This window comes from Trachemys scripta, chromosome 1 (assembly GCF_013100865.1).
Source record: "Trachemys scripta elegans isolate TJP31775 chromosome 1, CAS_Tse_1.0, whole genome shotgun sequence".
In the NCBI taxonomy this organism is placed as follows: Eukaryota; Metazoa; Chordata; order Testudines; family Emydidae; genus Trachemys; species Trachemys scripta.
In genome coordinates, this window is record NC_048298.1 from 338,183,893 (window position 1) to 338,201,935 (window position 18,043).

Genomic DNA, 18,043 nt, shown 5'->3' on the forward strand with positions numbered 1-18,043 from the left:
CATTTACAGAATATCCCTTAATGGAGACTGTTCCCAGGAAGTCTTCCAAATTGCTTGTACTTATATCAGTGTAAATTCAGAATAACTCCACTGAATTCAGTGGAGCTCCACTAGTGTAAAACTGGTGCATGTGTGAATCCAGTCACACTGACTGAGAACATGCAGGGGAAAGTTGTTGTTGTCTCTGGTGAGCAACAGAGGAAATGATGGACTGTCGTTTTCATGAAACATGAATAATAAAAGGGTGGGAAACAGAAGAAGTCTGACTATTGCATTCAAGAGAAATCTTAAGGATTAATCCTCCCCCTCCCCCCATGACACACACCCCACTGGGACATTTCCCCTTTAATCAGAGGGTATTCAAATGTATGTGGAGTATTAACAAGCCTAGTATGGAAGTGATGGAGCAATGATCCATGGAGGGCAGAAAGCGTGGGTTTATCTCTAAACTTGGAACGTCTCAATAGGATTGTTTTTAAAATTAGGAATGAAAACATTTGTGTTTCTCAGCAGAACTATAAATTGAAAATAAACCCTTGTCCAGCAGCACAGCCAACAAAATGGCTGAAGAAAGTCCAGACCATCCTAATTTTGTTTTGAATTGACATCTCCATACCGTGAGGAGGCTTGTGTTTGCAGTGTTCTCAGTGAATTACACTCTTCAGTGGAGCAGTGGACTAGCCTCTGCTCCCAAAACATGGGTTTCGTTTGTTCATAGTAATGTTTCGAAATGCGTCTTTAACATTCTTCCCATTTTTTAAATCTGGGCTGTGAAGTAAACAGAAGGCAGATGCAGTCCTTTAGTTTTGTACAAGCTCTCGAAGAGAGCAGTCTAAATGTGTATATTACACAAAGCCGAATTCTGCGATAAGGATCGGCTTCACCGCATTTTGTTTGTTTGTATCTGAATGGTCACTTGTGGGCCCATGAACCAGGCGTTTCTCAAAGTCTTGTGCTAGAAGCAAAGTCTCATGCAGGCAAGTTCTGCTTCCCTATCCCTCTTCGAGCTTTAACAAAAGTCAACCTTCCTGGCGTCTGGTTTGTTCGCACAAGTTGCTTCCCACAAACACTCTTCTTGGGGCTGGAGGTTTTCCTTGCCATCCCCCCTCAGAGGGTCTTGATTACTCCCAGTACATCTAAAGGAAACCTGCCAGCCAAGGCTTCTAGTGGCCTGGGCAAGTGTCCTTGCCTTTGATTGCAGTTTGTTCCTGGTGCACCTCAGAGCCGCTGTGCTGCACATATCTCACAGTCCTTTCCCTCTTTTTGGTTTGGAAAGGGGGGTAAATAATCAGAAACTGGGCTGTTATTCCATTTTGGGGATTGGATACCCTGAATAAGAAAAGATTTGGTGACTGGAAATGCTTTTGCTTTTAGCTGGGATGATTCATCTTGCAGTTTAGTTTTTAAAAGTCGTCCTCAGCCTGGGCTATAGCTATTTTCGTAGCCAGTCATTGAATCTTTACGCTTAAGCCCAGTAATGGTTTCATTGGCTCAGTTTATGCCTGCCTGACCTCAGAAAGCTTTTATCCTCATAACTACTAAACCATGCTGAAGTTCTCCTAAAACTCCAACAAATCCTAAAAAGGAAACGGACTGACCGGAACATGGAGTATAAATAGAAAGGGTGGGTTTGTTTAAGTTGGGACCGGAACCTGACCTGCAAGGACAAGGGACAAAAATGTCTTCACAATGCACTCTGGGTCAGAAGGTCTCTACTATTTAAACACACTGTTGTGTCCAGCTGTTATTGATTTACCTTCTACTGTAGCACAGGATCTCTGGAGAAAAGAGGAAACAGCTCAGAGTTTAGGATCAGAAGGGACCATTAGATCATCTAGTCTGACCTCCTGCACACCGCAGACCATAGAATTTCATCCAGTTACCCCGGCATTGAGCCCAATAACGTGTGTTTGACTAAAGCATCTTCTAGAAAGGCATCAAAAGATGGAGAATTCACCACTTGCCTTGGTAGTTTGTTCCAGTGGTTAATCACCCTGTTAAAAAGTGTGCCTTATTGCTAGTGCTTAATGAGGTGCCAGAGGCTCAAGCAATTTTTTTTACTTTCATAACTGATGCGGTGAGCCCAGAGGTGCCGGGGCCGTGAACTGCCAGGCCCGGAGGTGCCGGGGCCGTGAACTGCCAGGCCCAGAGGTGCCGGGGCCGTGAACTGCCAGGCCCAGAGGTGCCGGGGCCGTGAACTGCCAGGCCCAGAGGTGCCGGGGCGGTGAACTGCCAGGCCCAGAGGTGCCGGGGCGGTGAACTGCCAGGCCCGGAGGTGCCGGGGCGGTGAACTGCCAGGCCCGGAGGTGCCGGGGCGGTGAACTGCCAGGCCCGGAGGTGCTGGGGCCGTGAACTGCCAGGCCCGGAGGTGCCGGGGCTCAGGACCGGCACAAATTAAGCCCCCTGCTTATTGCTAAGTTGAATGTGTCTGGCACAGCTTCCAGCATTGGTTCTTGTTCTGCCTTTCTCCACTACATTAAAGAACACTCTAGTACCCAGTGTTTTCTCCTTAGGAAGGTACTTATACAAAATTAGTTTTTGTAGCCTAAATGATAAAGTGAACCCCGCCCCCAAACACACACATTTCAACTGAATAAATGCTGCAGAAACATTGTCTTACAATTGGCAGTCAGTCTACTTGTTAGAAATGATCATTGTACTTAGTTTATTTTAAAGAAAAACTAACATTTGGAATTTGAAGTGGTTTTGGTGACAAACACTAAAGATTTTTTTATATGGAGATATACCTGTCTCACAGAGCTGGAAGGGACTTTGAAAGGTCATCGAGTCCAGTCCCCTGCCTTCACAGCAGGACCAAGTACTGTTCCTGACAGAGTTTTGCCCCAGATCCCTAAATGGCCCCCTCAAGGATTGAACTCAGAACCCAGGGTTTAGCAGGCCAATGCTCAAACCACTGAGCTATCCCTCTCCCCTCCTTTGTACAGGCCAGTTGGAGTGAGTCAGGTAGAATTTGTCCTAGTGCATCCTCTCCTGCTTTGCAGCTCCCGTTTTCTTCCTCCGTAGCTTAATTCTTCCTGGGTGCACTCAGGAGGCTGCAGCGCCGGGGGGCTGTGTCAGAGGGAGGTAGCAGCAGAGACTTGGAAGCAAATGAAAATGCAGTAAAAAGCCTGACCCAGCAGTCTGAGCAAGGGTACCCAGAAAGCTATTGAAAAGAGCAGTATTGGGTCCTTGAAACTCCTGGGATGCGCCAGCATCAGTTTCCCCGACCCAAGGGTAAATAATCTGTAATTTTCTCTTGCATCCATGCAAAATCAATACTGATTTAATCCCATGTTGGAGAAAATTAACCACTCCTGGGAGGAGGGTGTGTCTGAATTTGGATCCAGTGGGAAATGGAGTATGTTGGCAGATCTCATTTGCAAATATACACGTGTGCAGCCACATCCCGAGGCCCATTAAAACTCAAGTATTTACCTCCTTGGAGTAGAGTGATCTAGATGATGTCCATTTCCATAATGGCGAAGGCCTTTGTTTCTGGGTTTCTGTGAATGCGCAGAAGACTCAAATGAGTTTGCAGCACATTTCATCAGACTGTGGCTTGTGTTCTTCTGGTATTTCAAAAATAAACATGGCTGAAAATCTGAAGTTGATCATTTTAGTTTCATGGCAAACTTTTCCTTGAGTTTTCTTAATGTTGGCGTTTCAGTGCCCAGAGACTCTGTGCTGAGTTGTGCGTTCCCTCTGGATTTACAGCAGCATCTCTCCGCTGTTATCAGTGGAGTTTCTCTGGGTTTACACCAGTGCAGGTGAGAGCGGAGTTTGGCCTTGTATGTCCTCATGTGTGCAGCTAGTCATGCAGTAATTGCTCAGCGGGCTCCTTCGCCCAGGGACACACAGCCCTGCGTGCACTAGCGGTTCCCTGTGCCTGTGTGCATTAGGCTGCAGAAGGCCCAGGAGGAACACCGCACGGTGGAAGTGGAGAAGGTGCATCTGGAGAAGAAGCTCCAAGACGAGATCAGCATCGCCAAGCAAGAGGCCCACCGGCTGCGGGAGCTGCGCGAGGGGACGGAGAACGAGCTGAGCAGACAGAAGTACGCTGAGCAGGAGCTGGAGCAGGCAAGCATTGCATACCATACGTACAAGCAGAAACGGGGTGGGGGCGGGCGGGACACCCACATGCTGTATGGCCATTGCTGCATCCCCCGGGAGACACAGCTAGACTCTCCTTAGTGTGCCCTGTTGCCACCGTTCTCCCAGTTGACCTTAGGGATAGAAGAGATCCAACTATCTCTGCCACTTTCCCCCAAAGGCGCTTTCTCATGGGGCCCATCCGTGCTGCTCTCTGCAGTCACCAGAGGGGATCCCTGGAGAGCAACACAAGACACGCTTCCAGTGCTGAATGTGCTGCCTCTCACTCCATAGCCTCTGCCGTCCCTGAAGGGAAGGTATGGAGTTTGAGCCATACCTCTGATCCTTCTGTGCTGAGACTCAACCAGAGGGCTTTCCCCTTCGTACGGCACTTTACGTACTGTATTTTAGGAGAACTTGAGGCAGCAATTAAATTCATTCTAAGCTGCTTCTGCAACACCTCATCCCCCTCTTCCCCTAAGAGCCTCCAAGCAACTTAAACACTTGCTGCCAGAGTTGAGTATGCATCTGACGAAGTGGGTATTCACCCACGAAAGCTTATGCTCCAATACTTCTGTTAGTCTATAAGGTGCCACAGGACTCTCTGTCGCTTTTTACAGATCCAGACTAACATGGCTACCCCTCTTGCACTATTTACATACAGTTTCCCAAGACAGTAGTTTCCTGTTTAGGCTATCGCACACAAATACACCTCAAAATACGCTACAGTCCAGCACAGCCACCCACGTGTTGTCACGTAAATACAAGTTGTATTGTTTGCATTGTGTATGTCAAGTCACACCCATTGCCCCCTTCCCTCCTCTTTAAATTTGTAATGAAAGCTGAAGCCAGCGGTGACTTAACCAATCTGTTGTTTCTTAGAGGCCTTCCTGTGGGATTCATTGAGTGGGTGAGTAATGGCTTTATCCACCCAGCGTGCACTGTGTGATGTAACACAATCACCGCTGAAATGAACTAGAAGCCACAGATGTAATTCACTCGCCACTCCCACTGACCGTACAAGCCAAAGGCAACCTGTCAAAAGTCTAAGATACTTTTGGGTCCCTGTGAATCCTGAAATCTGAGCTGCTCTTGCACCAGTTGATGCTGCTAAGATGATGATCTGTTTTTTCAAAGACCGTGTTGGAGGCTCCTACTGAGAGCAAAGTTAGCCAGGCATTAGTGAGATGGGCTCGTCTGTACTAGAGTTTACACACTGACCCCTTCCAGTGATGTCAAACCCCACCCAGATTATAAACCCTGCTCATGCTTCAGTCTTTCCAGAGCCCATTCTCCCCTTATGTATTGGTCCCCTTACTGGCATTTTACACTGCTACCTTCCTGTTCAGTTTCCCAAACCAGATTCTTTTGTTTCCGTGTGAACCCGGCTGTTCATAAACATTTTGAGCAAATGTCCGGTCTCAGAGCCAAGTGGTTCATCTCCACAGTTCTACTCTGCCTGTGTGCTCAGCACTCCCAGGCACTCAGATACCATGGGGTTGGGTGTTGGGTCAGAACCTAGATGGATTAGAGAGGACAGAACTCCATGTATGGTAGGAGATCAGATCAGTGGAAGTTGAGATTGGTGTGGAGAATTTAGTCCATCATGAAGATTATGATGCTGTCCCTGTATTTCTATGAACAATTTAGGGAAATTACATTTAACATTTGTTAAAATTGCAGACAGTAGTAAAATGGTGAGTAGTTAACTCTGGAATGTGGCTGCTTTATAAGTCCCTCTAGACCAGTGGTTTTCAAACTGGGGTACGTGAGCTCTTGTCAGGGGGTACGCAAGAAAAATCCTGTAATGGCAGACAACACATTTTGTTTCGTAAGATGTGGCAAACTAATCATAAAGTATATTATGACCCTGTCTCACATGAGGGTACGCGGTAGACTACTTTATTTGGTAAGGAGTTCACAGCCTAAAAAATGTGAAACCCACTGCTCTCAATGGACTGGCAAATGTGCTCACAGATAGAATATGAAATTTCAAATGTCTGAGTGTAGTGTGATGTCCTTGGCTAGAAATAATGCTCAAGCCAAATGCAGCTTAAATGGAGCTGAGTTAGTTAACACGGAAAAGGAAACTGATCTGGGTTTACTGAGAGATTCCTTTAAACATTTACATTCTCAATCCAGTGTGCAGCTGTCTATCCTGGAAAAAGAAAGGGTGTTCACCAAAGCTATGTTAACACATGGTTCTTGCTAGCAAGGTGCTAACGTGGTCTGAACCCTAGACAGGACCTGCTCCAACCCCCAATAAAGTCAATGGACAGACTCCTGTTGAGGTCACAGGGTGCTGGATCAGGGCCAGAGTGAACAGAGAGAACGCAAGTGACTCTTTTATTAACAATCCAAGGTGTTGTCCCAGTTACAGGGACATGGTTAGGCTCTGCCCACACTATAAACTTTAACTGTGTGAATATCAAATCAGGGGACAGCTGTATTTGTACTGTAGATGGGGCCTAAATGTGGTGGAATAAGGGTGGTGTAGTCATTGAAGGAGCCTGTTTAAAACATTTAGGGTTGGTGTTAGTGCTTTAAAAGCGAAAGCACACTATCTACCCCTTAAAGACAGCCTTAAACACAGTAAAACCGTCTATGTTTCTAATCAGGTTTGAGAGGTACAGTGATTTAGGGGTTAGAATGCACTGCGGGGAGCTAGGTCTTCTGGGTTCTGACCCTCTCTTGCTGTCACTCCGAGTAAGCCACTTAGCCTCTTTGTCCCTCAGTTTCCCCATCTCTAAAACGAGGCTAATGCCTCATCAACATTGTTTGAGGTTTAATATTTGCAAAGCACTTTGAGATCTGATGAAAGGCACTAAATATGTGTAAATTCTTGTTAATGATTACCAAAGACATGCATTTGTCCAAGGGTTTTGTGCCTTCGGTGTGCCTGCCACCCCCTGGTTTTTGATCCTCCTGTGAACTCGGAGTTCCTTCAAGTCCAGGCCGGGGAAGAGGCTTGGCTGTGCTGCAGAGAGAGGAATTGCGGATGGAACATGTAACTATTCGGACCAAGCAGCACACTTTGTATCTAAATGTTTCTGTCTTTTTGCTCCAGTGTGAAAGTCTCTTTTTAACAAGGCCTTTGTGTTTGGGTTAGTCACTGCACTGAAAAGAGGCAGCTGCCTGCTCAGAGTTGTTAGCATGTCTTTGCTTGAAGGCAAGCTGCAATTCCACACCTTGCAGATCGGAAGGGAGGGGGACAGAGATTTACAGGGCTTGGAGATAAACACTCTGAATACCTTTACTCTGGGCTTGGTTCTCCTCTCATCCAGTCCAGTGTTATTCCACTAAATCAACCGTAGTGACTCCTCTTTTACCTCACACCAGCGTAAATCAGACCCAGGCCCTCCATCTTCACAGACTTAGAGAGATGGACTAGATCTGCCTTGCATAAACATCCTGCTTACCCAAGCTGGTAGCTGAAGTGATAAGGGACGACCACAGCCCAATTGCTGAGAACGGTAGAGCAAAACGAATCTGAAAGGGACCCAGCCTGCAGAATGGAGGGCAGTCCTGTAGGTTGCTCTAATTGCTCATGCAGCAGCTTCTTCCGTGCAGGATGATCCCCAAGGAAGAGAATGGTGCTGTCCTACCCCCCTGGTAGCACAGTTGTCCCATTGGCTCAGTGCACAGGAATTCTCCCTCTTATACTAACCCCAAGCCACCGCCAGGAGTGAAACTGGGCTTGCTGGAGATTGTTTTTCTTTTTGGTGCCATTACAAGCGTTGGGCCTGCAAGCCACTATCCGCTGAAGGGACTACCTTGGAGCGGGCTAACTGGAATGAAAGGGTCCCCCTCCCCCGCCTAGGCCTTCCTGTAATGCTGCTGCTGTGACTGTTTCCATTACAGGTCCGAATGGCGCTGAAGAACGCAGAGAAGGAGCTTGAATCCCACTGCAGCTGGGCTGCACCAGAGGCCTTGCAGAAATGGCTCCAGCTGACCCACGAAGTGGAGGTCCAGTACTACAACATCAAGAAACAGAATGCGGAGAAGCAGCTGCTGGTGGCCAAAGAGGGGGTGAGAATTTCAGTCTCTTTAGTCCTAAATTCTTCGCTCCCTGAGGCTGGGGAATGAAATCTATAGATATTGTGACAAAGTTCCTCCTCTAGCTTGGTGGGTCCTGCGCTTATTTGCGGATTTGCTCACCTCAGAGATTCACCTTGTGGGTCACCTTGAGACCTTCCCCTCTGGTAGAAGCCACAGTCCAGATCAATTCCTCCTGTGTCTGATCAGGAGCTGGGAGGTTTGGGGGGAACCTGGGCCCACCCTCTACTCCGGGTTCCAGCCCAGGGCCCTGTGGACTGCAGCTGTCTAGAGTGCCTCCTGGTACAGCTGCACGACAGCTACAATTCCCTGGGCTACTTCCCCAGAGCCTCCTCCCAACACCTTCTTTATCCTCACCACAGGACCTTCCTCCTGGCGTTTGATAACGCTGGTGCTCTTAAATCCTCCAGCAATACGCCTTCCCACTCTCAGCTCCTAGTGCCTCTTGCTCCCAGCTCCTCGCATGCACGCTACAAACTGAAGTGAGGTCCTTTTTAACTCAGATGCCCTGATTAGCCAGCCAGTCCTAATTGATTCTAGCAGTTTCTTCTTAATTGGCTCCAAGTGTCTTAATTAGCCTGCCTGCCTTAATTGGTTCCAACAAGTTCCTGCTTGTTCTGGAACTGCCCCTATTCCCTTACCCAGGGAAAAGGGATCTACTTAATCTGGGACTAATATATCTGTCTTCTAACACTCTCCTATAGCCATCTGGCCTGACCCTGTCACAATATTTACAGCGTCATAGATCTAGAACGTCTCTCTCTCGGTGCTGTTCTCTCCTGCCTGCGCCCATCTTTTCTTTCTGCGAACCACCTGCTGATTGATCCTGCTTGCCTGCCGTAGTGCAATATAAGGAAATGCTTGCGGGGACTCGACCCTAGTCCTATTGCCACGTGTTGTGCTTTGTAGATCTGGTTTGGGGAGATATCGTGTAACATCTTGACAATAGTATGTGACGTTGCTCAGTGCATAGAACCATAGAAATGTAGGACTGGAAGGATCCTTAAGAGGTCCTCTGGTTCATCGCTCCACCCTCCCCTGGCGTTGAGGCAGGATCAAGTAAACCAAGACCATCCCTGTCAGGTGTTTGTTCAACCTGTTCTTAAAGCCTCCAATAATGGGGATTCTGCTGCTTCCCTTGAAAGCCTGTTGCAGAGTTTAACTATCCTTGTAGTTAAAAATTTTTCCTAATATCTAACCTAAATCTCCCTTACTGCAGACGAAGGCCATCACTTCTTGTCTTACACAGTGGACATGGAGAACAATTGATCACCATCCTCTGTAGAACAGCCCTCAATAGATTTTAAGCTGTTATCAGGTCTCCCCCTCAGTCTTCTTTTCTCAAGACTGAGCATGCCCAGGCTTTTTAACCTTTTCCAATAGGTCAGGGTTTCTGAACCTCTTATTAGTTTTGGTACTTTCCTCTGGACTCTCTCCAGTTTGTCCCCATCTTTCTAAAAGCATGGTGCTCAGTCCTGAACACAGGACACCAGATGAGACCTCACTGATGCTGCAGATACTGGGACAATTACCTCCCGTGTCTTACATATGACACTCTTGTTAATACATCCCAGAATGATATTAGCTTGTTTCAAAACTGAATCATCTTGTTGGCTCATGTTTAATCTGTGATCGCTATAACCCTCAGATCTCTTTCGGCAGTACTACTGCCTTGCCACTTATTCCCCATTTTGTAGTTCTGCATTTGATTTTTTCCTTCCTAAGTGTAGTACTTTGCACTTGTCATTATTGTATTTCATCTTGTTGATTTGAGACCAATTCTCTAATTTGTCACGGTCATTTTCAATTCTAACCCTTGTCCTCCAAAGTGCTGGCAACCCCTCCCGGCTTGGTGTCATCTGCAAATTTTATAAGCATCCTCTCCACTCCATTAGCCAAGTCATTAATAAAAATGTTGAATAGTACCAGGCCAAGGACAAAACTCTGTGGGTCCCCACTAGATACATCCTTCCAGTCTGACAACAAACCACTGACTACTACTCTTTGAGTACAGTCTTTTAACCGTTTAACCGCCCACCTTATAGTAATTTCATCTAAGAACATAAGAATGGGTCAGACAATGGTCCACCTAGCCCAGCATCCTCTAATCTGGGAGTGGCCACTGCCAGATGCTTCAGAGGGAATAAACAGAACAGGGCAATTGTCGAGTAATCCCTGCCCTGTAGTGCAGTCCCAGCTTCTGTCAGTCAGAGGTTTAGGGACACCTGGAACATGGGGCTGTGTCCCTGACCATCTTGGCTAATAGCCATTGATGGACCTGTCCTCCATGAACTTATCTAATTCTTCTTTGAACCCCGTTATAGTTTTGGCCTTCACAACATCCTCTGGCAAGGAGTTCAACATGTTGACTGTGCATTGTGTGAAGAACTACAGCCTTTTGTTTGTTTTCAAACCCACTGCCTATTAATTTCATTGGTGACCCCTTGTTCTTGTGTTATGTGAAAGGTTAAATAACACTTCCCTATTCACTTTCTCCACACTATTCATGATTTTATAGACCTCGATCTTACCCCCCATCCCTTAGTTTTCTCTTTTCTAAGATGAACAGTTGCAGTCTTTTTAATCTCTCCTCATACGGAAACTGTTCCATATTTCTAATCATTTTTATCATCCTCCTCTGTACTGTTTCCATTTCAAATATATCTTTTATGAGATGGGGTGGCCAGAACTGCACAAAGGATACAAGATACAGGCATACCGTGGATTTATATAGAGACATCATGATATTTTCTCTCTTATTATCAATCCCTTTCCAAATGGTTCCTAACATTCTGTTGGCTTTTATGACTGCTGCAGCACATTGAGCGGATGTTTTCAGAGAACTATCCACAGTGACTCCAAGATCTCCTTTTTGAGTATTAACAGTTAATTTAAACTCCATCATTTTGAATGTGTAGTTGGATTATGTTTTTCAATGTGCATTACCTTGCACCACATTTCCCTAATTTGCCTGTGAGACTGTTATGTGGGCCTGGGTGAAAAGCCTTACTAAAATCAAGATCTATCACTTCTACAGCTCTCCCCTATCCACTAGGCCAGTCATCCTGTCAAAGAAGGAAATTAGGTTGGTTTGACAAATCCATGTTGGCTATTGCTTATAATCCTATTAACTTCTAGGTGCTCCAAACTGATTGTTTAATAATTTGTTCCAGTATCTTTCCTGATATCAGAGTTAGGCTGACTGTTTATAATCCCCGGGGTCCTCTTTATAAAAACAGGTACTGTGCTGGCCATTCTCCCATCCTCTGAGACCTCATCCATCCTCCTTGAGTTCTCAAAGATAAGTGCTAATGATTCTGAGATTGCTTCAGCTGGTTCCTTAAGTACCCTAGAATGAATTTTATCAAACCCTGTCAATGTAAATACATGTAACTTATCTAAATATTTTTTTAATCTGTTCATTCTCTCTTTGGCTTGTGTCCTTCCCACTTGGTTTTGATATTGGTTGTGTTGAGCATCTGATCACCACTAACCTTTTTAATGAACACTGAAGCAAAATAGGCATTAAACACCTCAGCCTTCTTGATGCCATTCATTATTAGCTCTCCTTCCCTGCTAAGTAGTGGCCCTATTCTTTTCTTCATCTTTTTCTTGCTCCTAATATATTTATAGAACCTCTTCTTATGCCTTTTATGTCGCTTGCCAGGTGTAACTCATTTTGTACATTAGCCTTTCTGATTTTGTCCCTACATGCTTTAGCGACTTTTTGGTACTCATGCTTAGCAATTAATCCATGTTTCCATGGAGGTTTGATGACCATGGATTCATGATGATATCTAATACTGGTCCATGATGCATGATGATATCAGGTACTGGTGTCATGTTTTACCTTCTCAAAGTGCTGCACAAACCTTAATTAAAGCACCCAACACAGTTGTTAGAGACACTTTATAGATGGGGAAATTGAGTCACAAAGAGATGACGTGATTTGTGCAGTGTTGTACAGTGAATTAGCGCCAGAGCTGGGTTAGAACCGTTGAGTTCTAGCCGCATACTCAGACCACTGGGCCACATTGCTGCTCACTGAGGAAGTGGCTCTTTGGTGGATAAGCTTAAACCTGCTAAGGTGCATAACTAGCTGTTGCGTGCAGTGTCCTGCATTGTGAAACATCTGTGAAAGGAGCTCTCCACAGCCCCAGGGAGAGCAAATCCGGCCCCAAGTGTCACACATATTAGGGCAGAGAAGTTTTTGACATGTAAAATATATATGTGGCCAAGTCACTTCTCTGTTCCCAGCTGTTTAAAATCTTCTGAGCGAAGCAGAGAGCAGGAAGCTATTGCAGCCAATGCGCTTGGCTCTCTTGACATTGTACAGCAGTCAGAGGTGACAGGACAAATATGAATTTGTCGGTCTTACCACATGCTGACCACAAACGCCATCTCCCCGGGTGGTGTCAGCTGCAGCGTTCCTGCCCCCGGTTTGCCTTTTGCAACTCTGCAGCAAACATTATTAGAGCATAAAGACCAAGGATCTGTATGTAGGGACTTAAGACTCAAATATACCGAGTGTTCTAAAGAGGAGGCAAACCCCCATTTCCGGGTGTTAGGATTCTGTTGATAAAGCTTTCGTTGGTCTTTCTGGTAACGAGCCTGTGGCGCGGGAGGAGTCCTTAGCTATGCAGTTGTAGCTGGTGCTCTGGACTCTTGTCCTGACCCCGCTCTCGACTGACACCCTAGCCAGCATGTTACGTGGCATAACATCCTTCGCTAAAGTGACAGTTCAAGCTACTTGCGTGTGTGCAAACAGCCACAGGACTATTTCTGTCTTATCCTGTTCAGGATATTATTGTCCTGGAGGAAACACAAGGGCTGATTGTTCCGGTGACCTTTTTCTGTTAATATGTTTCAGGCTGAAAAAATTAAAAAGAAGCGAAACACCCTCTTTGGAACATTTCATGTTGCTCACAGCTCATCCCTAGACGACGTTGATCATAAAATCTTAACTGCAAAGTAAGTATCCACCTCATGTCTTCCTGCCATTTCCCCCAAATCCCTCCCCTCCCGTGCAGGCGGCTGTAATACACGCATGTCAGTAAAGCCTGTTCTCATTTTGCTTAGCCTTATTGGGGCAAGGCACAGACGTCCAGCAGACCTCTACAGATCCTGAACCCCAGGGAAAAGTCATTCCGTAAATTTGTTAGTCTCTAAGGTGCCACAAGTACTCCTGTTCTTTTTGTGGATACAGACTAACACGGCTGCTACTCTGAAACCTGTCATTCCATAGTGCATGTTCTGCACAGCCCGTTCTAAATCCATTCTGTTGCACAGCATGAATTTGTTGGCCTTTCCTTTGCCTCAGTAGAAGTTGACCCTTATTTAATTCACATTTGTCAAGTTTTGGTGAATGTGTGAAATGTAACGGGTAACTAGTAACATTTTACCCCGTTACGATGGAAAATTGAAGACCCGACCATTTACAGGTATTACAGATCCCATGTTTCTGCTCAGAGAGAGGGATGTTCTCCCCTGAGGTTCCAGTTGGACAGGGTTTCCTGCTCTAGCCTGTTGCTATATGCTGTGGCCATGTTCCCTCGGTGGTTGGTGAAGTTGTTCATATGGCTGATAGATCTATTCCTGTAAGTCCCTTCCTGTCATGGTGGAAACATTCATTGGGATTTTGAGAAGATAGCTACCTGTGAACTCCATCACACTAATCCACCAAATAACCTGAAGGCTCATTCATTTTCACTACGGTAAAGCTTCAGACACCACTCGCTTATTCATCTTAAAATTGATTCATTCATCTTACTTGTCTTCCAGGTTGAGATTTTCCAAGCCAGCTGGAGGTGTTAGCCAGACAGCACCCGTAAAAATCCAAACGAATTAAAATCTCCTGGTCAGCTTTAAAAATCCCAACCCAAGACTCTGAGATTTGCGTGGCTCAGAGCTGTATCACGATACTTTGACACTGACTCTTGTTGTCACACTGAGAACCTGTCTGGGGGTTAACACACAGGAAAATCCCATTCAGAAGTGGTTACTATGCAAGGCGGTCTGGAGAAATACACAGAGAGAGGAATCTCAGCTTAATCTTCTGACTCCCTGTTTCAGGCTCACTGGGATCTTCTATCTGGTGTAATTTGTTTCCACTGTTTCTCATTTGTTTTTCCTTTTCCCTTGTTCGAATCTTGTTTTCAGGCAAGCCCTGAGCGAAGTGACGGCCGCACTGCGGGAGCGCCTACACCGCTGGCACCAAATCGAGCTGCTGTGTGGCTTCCAGATTGTCAACAACCCAGGCATCCACACGCTAGTGACAGCCCTGAACATCGATCCCAGCTGGGTGGGCACCTCCCGTCCCAACCCAGCGCACTTCATCATGACTGATGATCTGGACGATCTGGACGAAGAGATTGTCTCTCCCATGTCCATGCAGTGTATGTATCCTCTGCTAGATGATGCGCACTGAGGCGAGTTAGCACTTAGCTACTGCTCCAGTGAGGGCACTGTGATACTCTAGATAGATAGATGCAGAGAGCTGGGATATCTTGGAAGGGAACGGTGTAGCCATATTGATTTTTAAACCAACAGAGAAAGCGTGAGAGTCATTCTAGTGCTGGCATGTCAGTATAAGCCCCACCTCCATTGCTGGAGGTATTTGGAAGCCATTAACTCCAGAAGTACTTACTAGCTCCAATGATGGAGAGACGTGTTGCTGCCCATGTTCTTCGTGGCGGCCTACGGTAGAAGTGAAGACAGAGCAGGAAGTTCTCAGTGTGGGCTGGGCAGAGGAAGAGAGGGCATTGTGTGGTTGGAGGAGCAGTGGGTCCCGGCGATAACCTGGCTGAGGCTGACTTGGAGCCACTTACTAGTGATGGCTTCATTATAAGCATGACAGGTGTGCCAGCTAGGGATTTGTCCGAGGAGACAGGTTCCTGAGAACCTGCGGCTAGGATTTAACCAGGCAAAAATATATCCACAAATCTTAATGGAAACCCCTGAGTACAAATCGGAGTGAAGACTCCAGATTTGATCCTTAAGTGATATGGGCCCTGGGCTGAATTTTCACGTCTCAGATTTTGGGTGCCCCCCCACGGGAGATCCCTAGGGCTTGGGTTTCTGAGGTACTGAGCACCTGCGGTTCCTGTTCAAATCAATGGCCAAGGTTCTCAGCTGGTGAAAATCAGGCCAGCTCAGCTGACATAATGAAGCCGAACTGATTAACATGAACGAAGAGCCTGTCTGGCTCACGGCGGGCTGCGTGTGCTCAGCGCCTTTGCAAACTGAGCCCATGGCATCTCAAGTTGGGCTCCTGACACGAGTGACCCTTCAGTGTCACTATTGCCCCGCCCCCTGGGGCTCAGGGAGTGCCATTGCCTGTGTGCAGGGGCCACTTAGGGGAGGAGGGCATTTCTGTGGTTGATCCATTCCTGTCCCATTTGGGTTGAGAATGCTGCTGAGTGCCAGTGATGATTATACCTGTAAATCAAACTTTTCTCTCTCCCTTTCAAACCTGATTGGCTAACCCCAGATGCGGCCTGGCTTTTGGGGCGCAGGTTCAGTGACCGCTCGTCTATCTCCACGGAGGATCTGTCCCTCTGGAAACACCCCGGTTTGGTTCTCTTGGTTGTTTTTTTTTTCACCCGCTGGACTAAAATATATCCACAATTTTTCCAACTTTTTGGCACAAAAACTAATTCACATGCTCTTCTCCAGTAAGACATTAGCAACTTTACTAACCTCTGGGCAGAGTCTGCTGGGATGAAGAAGAATTGCATGTTAGCTCCTTCCTCCTCACTTTGTGTTTTGGATTTTTAAAACCAAGGTTTGAAAGACCGTTTTGGTCAGGGCTTCCCTGCTCCCCTCCCCCTTCCTGGAGGACCCGGAGTATCAATAACAACAGTGCCCTCCCTCTCTTGGGGTGATTCGGGCTGGTGGAGGAAGATGTTGGCCACAGATGTGATTGTTTTGATGCTATATACAGCACAGTGGAGACCGCATACAGCTCCTGCATGGAGGGAACATCTCAAGCAATTCCCCACTTCCACTGGTTAATCCTCCCTCAGTGGAAGTGTTGTCACGATACAGAGCCTGTCTGTGTGTGATGGCGGAGGGAGAATGTGGAGCTTCCTGGAGATCTGCCTCTAAAATATAAGAGGCTGGGGTCATCTTGCTAATCCACAAAGTAGGGAGCAAGATACCAGATGGTTAGGATTTGATCCACCACTGGGTTACAGCAGTGGAACGCCATTGACTTCAGTGGAATTATGCTGGGGTAAACCTGGAGTACCAAGGTGATAAGTCAGGCCCAGAAAAGTAATCAAGGCCTTTGATGGACAATCTGTTCATATTTATAAGTCAGAGTATCCTCATGTAAAACAGGGACACACTAAGGTTGTGAGTTACCCTAGACCACACAGGGTATGTCTGCAGCAGGGTAACATCTATGGCTGGCTCGGGCTCGGATGCTGGGGCTGAAAAATTGCTGTGTAGACGTTCGGGCTCGGGCTGGAGCCCTGGCTCTGGTACCCTCCACCCGCGCAGGGCCCCAGCTGGAGCCTGAGTGTCTACCCAGCAATCTTTAGTCCTACAGCCCAAGCCCGATTCAGCTGACCCAGACCAGCTGTACCTGTGCCGTAGGGCTTTTACCGCCATATAGACGCACCTACAGAGACCGAGGCAGGATTTGAACCCAGGAGCCTTGACTCCCAGTCCTGTGCTCACTACAAGAGCTTGGTAAACAAAACCCAGCGGCATGACAGGAGTGTAAGGGACAAAGTTGGGGGATGAACAGCATGAATAGATCCCAAGGCCAGAAGAGACCATTGTGATCATCTAGACTGACCTCCTGTATAGCACAGGCCCGAGACCTGCCCCAGCATGGAGGAGGGGAAAGGCCCGGTGAGGAGGATGTGTCCCAGTAAGGAAAGAAGAGCCCTCAGGAGATCTGGAATCCCACAAACGTATCCCCCTCCTCCAGCTGTGTGATAGAAAAGCCTCTCCTCCGAAGGCAGAGTAAGACCCCACCTGGGCCGCTTGACTGTGCCAACATTGGTTCATGTCAGCAGCGCTCCATTTGAAGAAGAGGAAGGCGTATAGCCTGAATAGACCCCAGATCTGGCCCCTTGCTGCTCCAGCTCTCTCCTCCTCCTCCGGCCAACTTCCTGACGAGTGTTTCAGGAGCTAGAGATTTTAGCTCCACGTGACTTGATTTGTTAGGTTTATTTCAGTTCAGGATCCAGCAGGAAAGAAATTCTAGAAATGTTTAGGCTGCACAGTCGAAAGAGGGCCTCTGAAAGAATCATTGGTTGCAGAGAACAGCAGTAAGGGAACGGAGACCCTCACCAGTGGGAATCTCCTGGAGGAAACCGTGTGGCTAACCCTGAGAGTGTTAAGACAGCAGTTTGTTTGGATTATTTTTGTTGCATTTCTTACTATACAGTGACATTCCCCTTATACTGCAATATACCCAGGCAGTGATCATTCCGGAATCTGTACGTATTTGAACCACGGGATCCCCGGTTCTCCTAGCTGTGGAGTGGGTTTGACAGCAGCGTTTTGCTGGTTCTTCAGTTCCCAAAAGAGCTCTCCCTATACTTCACTTCTGAGCTTTTCTGTCCATTCACCTTTTTAACCATTTTGACATCACTGTCTTATGTGTATGCATCTTTAGATGCCAGAAAGTTTTGAACCCCTCTGCAAAGGAAACGTACAGAACAGGACAGCCCAAAGTGCAGCCCCTTGACTGCCGTAGGGAGATGCAGCCTATGGAATGCTGTGTCCCAGCATGCAATGCTCTGTCTTGATCTCAGTGGCCATTGCAGAGACCAGAACTCGCTGCAGGATATATCCTTACTGCATACGGGGGCAAGACTCATCTGCTCCAATTCAGGCAAATGAGGGGTGTCCCTCAGTTGGGTAAAGTTCAGGCACCCTGGAT

At 46.9% G+C, this 18,043-nt stretch overlaps 1 protein-coding gene across 3 annotated transcripts in view; it reads left to right on the forward strand.

The window, feature by feature from the left end:
* The window catches only part of STIM1 (stromal interaction molecule 1), a 162,593-nt gene that overhangs the window by 132,616 nt on the left and 11,934 nt on the right, over positions 1–18,043 (forward strand). For 2 of the 3 annotated variants that reach the window (XM_034759280.1, XM_034759282.1), the window contains 5 exons: positions 3,900–4,077; positions 7,951–8,118; positions 13,016–13,116; positions 14,305–14,540; positions 15,635–15,715. In XM_034759280.1, coding sequence (XP_034615171.1) covers positions 3,900–4,077; positions 7,951–8,118; positions 13,016–13,116; positions 14,305–14,540; positions 15,635–15,715 — 764 coding nt within the window. The remainder of the gene's footprint in view (positions 1–3,899; positions 4,078–7,950; positions 8,119–13,015; positions 13,117–14,304; positions 14,541–15,634; positions 15,716–18,043) is intronic. The other variant, XM_034759281.1, reaches the window with a different exon arrangement.